At 41.6% G+C, this 8,600-nt stretch overlaps 1 protein-coding gene across 1 annotated transcript; it reads right to left on the minus strand.

Moving 5' to 3' along the window:
• Positions 1-916: 916 nt before the first annotated feature.
• On the minus strand, positions 917-1,594 carry CLDN8 (claudin 8). Its single transcript, XM_004618974.2, has one exon. It carries the CDS (start codon positions 1,592-1,594, stop codon positions 917-919), a length of 678 nt encoding a protein of 225 aa, XP_004619031.1.
• Between the last annotated feature and the right edge of the window lie 7,006 nt (positions 1,595-8,600).

Genomic DNA, 8,600 nt, shown 5'->3' on the forward strand with positions numbered 1-8,600 from the left:
TAATACTCAAACTGATAAAAACTCAAACTCTGTGATCAAATAATTATTTGCATTCATATATGATTTGTTGTTAAAATGCATCCTCTATGACCAAACAAGTTAAGAGAGAAAGAATTTACTTTTTGAATCTTTATGCTTCTTAGATCACAGACTTTCATCTTTCTTCTTATTATAGCCTTGGAAAAGCAGTTTTAATGCAAAGCCCCTTGACAAATATCTGCTTTTTAAAAGATGTTAATTTAATATACAAGAAAAGAAAGGCCTCTGGGGAGGATAAAGGAGTTAGGATTTCTAACTCCTGAGCTAAAAAATGCAGGATATCAGAAAGCTTTTTGGTTTCCTTTACACTGCTGATTAAAACCTTCATTTTAACCTTCGTTATAAATTGAGTGCATGAATCTCTAAGCTGTTTTTAAACAATTAATATGAACCTTCTTCAATCTTATCCCCTTATTCCCCCGAAAAGCAAGAGTTGAATTCTATTTATTCAGTGTAATGGATAAGTATTTCATTTAAAATAGAACCATATAAGCCTGACTCTATTTGTGTGAGATATAAATGTCACTCATCTACATAGAGAATGAAATGGCATAGAGCAATCGTGGCTGTAAAATCAGAGTCTTTAACAGTGTTCATTTTGAAGTAACTGATAAAGTAGGAGAGGGGAGGGAAAAGCATGAGAGCATTCTAAAAAACAAATTGCCGTGGCTCTCCAAACAAAGCAATATGTGTAATATCTCATTCTGCTGAAACCAGCTTATGGAATCATACATAGCCAATGCAGAACTCCTGAAATTAACGGCTGGCAGTTCAGAAAGGCAAATCAACATTTCCCTGGGTTCCGTTTCTAGAAAAACAGTGGACACCCTTTAGTCATTTGCCTGACCTGAGAGGTAAAGTGAAACAGCAGATGCAGCTACACGTACTGGCTTTTCGAGTACACGCTCGGTGACTTCTTCCCCGTGTGATAGCTTTTGGGGGTGGTGCGATGGGACGGGATGGAGTATCGGTAGCTGCCACTCTTCCCGCCGGAGCAAGAAACACAACAGAACAGTGCTCCCCCCGCGATGAGCACCAGGGCCGTGGTCCAGCCCAGGTAGAGGGCTTCTCCCAGCTCACGTTTTTGGGCCGCATCCACTATGGGGTTGTAGAAATCCCTGATGATGGAATTGGCCACCCAGCTCACGGGGATGAGCACCACGACGCCCGTGACGATGAAGATGATTCCGGCCGTGAGCAGGATGTAGCCCTTCACTCTCTGGTCCTCCCCCGTGCACCTGGTGCACTTCATGCCCAGGACGGCCGTCATGAAAGCCAAGAAGGAGAGCACGCACGCCGCACACATCAAGCCTCTGGACGCCTGCAGGTCCGGGGGGAGAGCCAGCAGCGAGTCGTAGACTTTGCACTGCATTCTGATGTTCGCGTGCCTCATGCAGTTCATCCACAGTCCTTCCCACAGGTTTTCGAAGACCACGATGTTGCTTCCGATGAAGGCAGACACTCTCCACTGAGGCATGATCGTGACAGCGATGGTGCCCACCATGCCAACGCCACCCAGCACCAGTCCGGCCATTTGTATGGCATAGCTTGCCATGATCTCCCCCGGGGGTGGGGGTGAGGTTGGCGGTGGCTGTTTTTTTTTTTCACCCCCCCGGCCTGGAGGGCTGCTCTCTAGCAAGTCTCTCTGCGTCCCCAAGGAGAGCACAGTTTCCCCGCAGCAATGAACTCAGAAGCCAGAGGTTTTCAAATAAAAGCTGCTTTGCGACTTCTAGCTAGATTAAATCCAGCATTGGCTGGCTGTGGTGCCCCCTCTATTGACTAAGACAGGTAAACCTACAAATCAGGTGGAGCAACTTTCTGGGCCAATAAGAGGGGGGATGGTAACTCAGGTGTGTCTAAACCGACAAGAGATACTTGGAACGGCTGGACCTGCACATAAACATTCTTTGTACTTCTCAGTTTTCGAAGAAGACAGCCCTGTGTTTACCTGCAGCTCCTTACCCGAGGCTGTTACCCACATACTGGTCCCATCACCCAGCAACGCCCCAATCCCTGGGGAAAGGTGTATCTGGGACAGGCAACTTTGTCTTAGAGCTGGTGTTGTTGTGGAATATATTGAGAATATATTTTTAAAAAAAACTTACCTAAGAAAATTTTGTTATGACAAAATGCCAAAGTGAAAGTTGAGAAGAGGATTGATAGATCATTCCCACTAGGGAAACCACATTCATCAGGTTACATGTGACCCAAGTGGCTGACTTAATATGTCAAGATTTCAACGCAAACTGGACTGGGTGAAATCAGGAAACTGAACATGCCCAGGGATGAAAAGCAAAAGTAGTGAAAAATAAAAGGTTGGGCTGGAGCGATAGCACAGCCAGTAGGGCATTTGCCTTGCACTCGGCTCACCCCGGTTCAATTCCTCCTTCCTTTCGGAGAGCCCAGCGAGCTACTAAGAGTATCCCGACCAATGGCAGAGCCTGGCAAGCTACCCGTGGAGTATTTGATATGCCAAAACCAGTAACAACAAGTCTCACAATGGACACATTATTGGTGCCCACTCGAGCAAATCGATGAGCAATGGGGTGACAGTGACAGTGACAGGTCTATTCTTTGGCACCAAACACTTACTTGTTCTTCAGTCAGAAAAGAAAAATGCCTGGCATTAGTTTACTCATTATTGTTTTGTAAGATAAAACATTCTCAAAAGATTTAGATATTTTCGTATGTAGCAAGCACACAATTAAATGCTGAAATTACTGATGTGTCTAATTCATTTTGTGTTACTGTCCTTATGTTCTAAGAGGAGTTCACTGCATCACTGCCATCCCGTTGTTCATTGATTTATTCGAGTGGGTGCTAGTAACATCTCCATTTGTGTCAACCCTGAGATTTTAGCAGCCTCTTCTTACTCGTTTTTCCCAAAGATTGGAGGCTTTTTTCAGGGTCAGGGCAATGAGACCTGTTATTGTTACTGTATTTGGCATATCGAATATACCATGGGGAGCTAGCAAGGCTCTTCTAGAGGAGTTAGAAGTCCTTAAAAATGTAATGGAGAACTGAACCAGGTCTTCTCAAAGAATGATGATGAATATAAACCATGTCAGCTAAAATAAGTATATTTACATAATGTCTAGTATATTTACATAATGTCTATAAGATCAATTTTTATAAACATGATAAATGTATCATGTTTATATATTATAAAACATATAATAAGGTTTTATGAGTCAAAATTATTAAATTTGGGGACAATCTATTAATAGCTATTCTTTGGAAATTGCCTTGAACTCTGCTGTGCCTTTCCAAATTTAAACTATATTTTTCTTTTCTTCTTTCTTAATATCTTAAATTTCATCTTAAAAATGTTTGTTTCTTAAGTCACAACAAGCTGTGCTCAGAGTTTTCTCCTGGATCTACACTCAGGGATCATAGCCAGCAAAGCTTGAGGGACCATATCTGATGCCTAGGATTGAACCGGGATTGGACACTTGCAAGGCAAGCACTTTACCTGTTGTACTGTCTCTCTGGCCCCTGTCCTTTATTTTATTTTATTTTTTAATATTATTTACTCTTTTCTCCCTTGCACTAGCTTAGTTCTGTGTATGGGTGAAACGTTTTCTGCACAATTCTTAAACTTATGCAGTCTGATGGCACATGAAATCTGAGATGTATATAGTGATTATGGGAGCAATAACAGTTGATGTTAGGGAGGATAAGAAGATAAACTGTCATTTGAAAAAAGGAATACATAGTAGTGAAAGTTATTGTTTCATAAGAGTCTACATTACAAGTAAGAAGAAATGACAACTTGATATGGACGTTATTCTTTTCTTTGATGGTCTTTTAGGAATATATCACAATGTGTGCATTATGCTGACAAAAGTGATCTAGCATTTCCTTCTTTAGGCTTGTATTGGTTAGAGACTTGTAGTGGATAGGGAAATAGACTAATCTTGGGAAAATCAATGTAAACAGCAGGCTTTTGGCCAAAGAACTGAATTTAATAGAAGGGGTACATCTCTGGGGAAGGAGTCCTAATAGATTGTTGGTGGGTAGATTTTGGTTCTATGAACAGAAAAGGGGTAAATTCATTTCCACAAATCATATGTGTTCTTATAAATCAAGGTTACTCAATTCAGTTGAAACGTAAAGTAAAAAAATAAATAAATAAGTGGCACACAACCAAAGAAAAGGAAGATGTTTTTAAAGATATCTGATGACCCGCTGGGGAAATAAATGCTTGAGTTAAGACGCAAAAGAGGGCCAGCTCTAGCATACCGGAAGTAAGGTGCTTGCCTTGCCTATGATTGAGTGACTGAACGAATGTTCAGTATCACATATGGTCCTTTCAGCACAGCTATGGCTCACTCCTGAGCACAGAGCCAGTAATAACTACTGAGCATGGCTGGAAGTGGCCCCTTCTGGCTCCCTCCCCACCCCTCTAAAAAATAAGTGATGAAGGAAAAAGGCACAGTTCGTTGCAATAATAACAAATTATATACATTTGGAGAATCAGGTGGAAATTTATTTTCTAAACTCTTATGTGACACTTTTGCTGGGTTTTATTAAAATAACTCTCAATAGCTACATGAAGAGGAAAACCCTCATCAGATCTCTCTGTCCTGGAAATTGTTGAGTTTCTAGACCCTTCCTCGAGTGTGCAATGATTTTGATGAGCATTCTTAACACCTATCTCATATGGAATGTTTTGCTTATTTAAAAGAGAAATAGTATTTTGCTGCTATTTTGTCCTAGCCAAAAGATTAGAATCAGTTTGAGAAACCAAATTCTAATGTAGGGATCACACTGAAAAAAGAATAGTGAGCTGTGATAGCAAGAATTACTGCAGGAAGCTCTTATCAGACTATGATCTAGTTAACTCTCATTTAGTCACTCTATTTTGAAACAGCAAGGTCTAAAGTTTACAGGAAATAAAAATGCTAAAAGAAAAATGATAATATCAATTGGATGATTTAGAGAGGCTGAAATACAGATATTAAAAATATGATGAGCAGCCTGCTCCGCGGCCCTGAGCACCCCGGGCTTCCCTCCCCTCCGGACTGCCGGCCGAGTGGCCGGCACGCCGACCCCAAGCGCCTCCGCCGTCCTGTCTTCCCGCAAAGGTCTGTGGGAAAGGGGCGTGGCCTAACCACCAGGGGGCGTGGCCTAAGAAAAGTGGGCGTGGCCTCATTGCCGGCGGCCAAAGCTCACGCGGCGGAAAGTAGTTTTCTCAACATCCTATCCAAGACTAACATCCTAGCTATTCGCAAGCAGTAGGACAATAAAACACAAGACTTCACATAAGACCATCTCAGTAGGAGACCAGGTTCTACACCGGCAAGTAAAAAGCCAACCACTATTAACTGAGCCTATCCACAATCCTTTTTCGCAACAAAAGGAAACAGGGACACTCATCATCAAGAGCCCTCTTTCATATCACCACAAACAACATGAAGAAACAGCGAAAATCCCCATTGCAACCAGAGGACGATCAAAGGAGTCCGGAAACCACAATGGGCGCCTCCTACAAACTTGACCTCTCTGAGAAAGAATTCAGACTTGAAATCCTCAACATGTTCAATCAACTCAATGCAAAGATGGACAACTTCAAGGAAGACCTGGTGGAAACAATACAACAGACAGCCGACAAAATACGGGAAGAAATGAGAGCAGAAATAAAAAACCTTCAAAAAGAAATGAAGGATTCCGTACATGAAATCAAAAACTCTCTGACTGCCCTCAACAATAGGATGACTGCAGCCGAAGACAGAATCAGTATGCTTGAAGATGAGCTGCAAGAGGCCTACAGGCAACATCAAACCATGGCAAGAGACCTCAAAATAGCTCTAGCCAGAATCAGAGTCCTAGGGGATGAATTCAAGAGGAACAACATTAGAATCATTGGACTACCAGAACCACAGGGAACCAACCCCAACGAAAAAGACACAGTCAAACAAATCATTGCGGAAAACTTCCCACAGCTGGACAATGCAGGCATCCAGATTCAAGGCGCCCAGAGAGTGCCAGCTAAAAGAGATCCTAACAGAAAAACCCCAAGACATATCATAGTTACAATGATGGACATCTTCCAGAGAGACACAATACTCCAAGCAGCAAGGTCCAAGAAGGAAATCGCATACAAAGGAGCACCCCTTAGGCTCACAGCAGATCTGTCAGAGGAAACCCTCCAAGCTCAAAGGCAATGGTGGGATATAGTGAAAAAACTCAATGAAATCAACGCTTCACCAAGAATACTTTATCCGGCTAAACTCTCATTCAAACTAGGAGGAATCATACACTACTTTGGGGATAAACAACAGCTCAGGAACTTCATAGACTCAAGACCAAACCTAAAAGAAGCACTAAAGGGGCTATTGTAAGACAAGAACAACCTCTACAAGCACAACAAACCCTTGCACAAAGACGGCACAAAATCCCATAACAATAATCTCCCTTAATGTCAATGGTCTGAATTCACCAATTAAGAGACACAGACTGGCAAAATGGATTCAGAGACTCAACCCAACCTTCTGTTGCCTGCAAGAAACACATCTGAATAGCCAGAACAAACACAGACTCAAAGTCAAAGGATGGAAAACAATCCTGCAAGCAAACAACTCCCTCAAGAAAGCCGGAGTGGCTTTACTAGTATCGGACAACATAGACTTCAGGTTGAAAAAGATTAGAAGGGATAGTGAAGGCCACTTTTTATTAATCAAGGGATGTGTACATCAGGAAGAAATCACACTCCTAAATGTCTACGCACCCAATGAGGGACCAGCTAAATACCTACAACAGCTACTAAGAGACCTCGAGAAGGACATCTCGAGCAACACAATAGTAGTTGGAGACTTCAACACTGCACTGTCTCCTCTGGACAGATCTAGAAGATTAAAACTCACCAATGAAATACTGGCTTTGAAGGAAGAAATAGAAGAGAGAGGGCTAATAGATCTATACAGGGCTTTATATCCCCAAAAAAAGGAATACACATTCTTTTCCAGTGCACATGGAACATTTTCCAGAATAGACCATGCGCTGGGCCACACAACATACCTCAACAGAATCAACAAGATAGACATTGTACCAGCTATCTTTTCAGACCATGATGCACTGAAGATAAAACTTAACTGTGGACAGATGCAGAAAACCAAATCAAACACCTGGAAATTAAATAGCTCGATATTGAACAATGAGTGGGTCAGGAAGGAAATCTAGGAAGAAATCAAAAGGTACCTAGAAACAAATGAGAATGAAGACACGAGCTACCAGAACCTGTGGGACGCAGCTAAAGCCGTTTTAAGGGGAAAATTTATAGCTCTGCAAGCATATCTCAGGAAGGAAGAAAGGGCCCACATAAATAACTTGACTTCACAGCTCAAGACCTTAGAAAAGGACCAACAAAAGGAGCCAAAACCAGGCAGAAGGAAAGAGATAATAAAACTTAGAGCAGAAATTAATGACATGGAAACCCAAAAGACAATCCGGAAGATCAATGAAACCAAGAGCTGGTTCTTCGAGAAAATAAACAAGATTGATAAACCACTAGCAAGACTCACAAAGAAAGAGAGAGAGAGAACCCTTATAAGCCGAATCAGAAATGAAAAGGGGGACATCACGACAGAAACCAATGAAATTCAAAAGATCATCAGAGACTACTTTGAAAATCTCTATGCCACGAAACAAGAGAATCTAGAAGAAATGGATAAATTCCTCGACTCCTATAATCTCCCAAGGCTGAACCAAGAAGACCTGGAGTACCTGAATAGTCCAATTAACATCAAGGAAATTGAAATGGTAATCAAAAGTCTCCCCAAAAACAAAAGCCCAGGTCCAGACGGATTCACTAGTGAGTTCTTCCAAACATTTAAAGAGGACCTTTTGCCAGTCCTTCTCAAGCTCTTCCAGGAAATTGAAGAAACAGAAACCCTCCCTAACAGTTTCTATGAGGCTCATATCTCCCTAATACCAAAAGCAAACAAAGACACCACAAAAAAAGAAAACTACAGGCCAATATCCCTGATGAACACAGATGCAAAAATTCTCAACAAAATATTAGCAAATAGAATTCAACAACTTATCAAAAAGATCATACACCACGACCAAGTGGGATTCATCCCGGGGATGCAAGGATGGTTTAACATCCGGAAATCAATCAACATAATCCACCATATCAACAAAAGAAAAGATAAAAATCATATAATCATATCAATAGATGCAGAGAAAGCATTTGACAAGATCCAGCATCCGTTTATGATGAAAACACTAGCCAAAATAGGTATAGAAGGGACCTTCCTCAATATAGTCAAAGCCATTTATCACAAGCCTATGGCAAGCATTGTCCTCAATGGGGAAAAACTAAGAGCCTTCCCTCTGAGAACAGGGACGAGACAAGGATGCCCACTCTCTCCACTTCTGTTCAATATAGTACTGGAAGTACTTGCAATAGCGATTAGGCAAGAAAAAGATATTAAGGGCATTCAGGTAGGAAAGGAAGAAATCAAGCTCTCACTATTCGCAGATGATATGATACTATACTTAGAGAACCCTAAAACCTCTACCAAGAAACTCCTAGAAACAATAGACTCGTACAGTAA

This window comes from Sorex araneus, chromosome 2 (genome assembly GCF_027595985.1).
Source record: "Sorex araneus isolate mSorAra2 chromosome 2, mSorAra2.pri, whole genome shotgun sequence".
In the NCBI taxonomy this organism is placed as follows: Eukaryota; Metazoa; Chordata; class Mammalia; order Eulipotyphla; family Soricidae; genus Sorex; species Sorex araneus.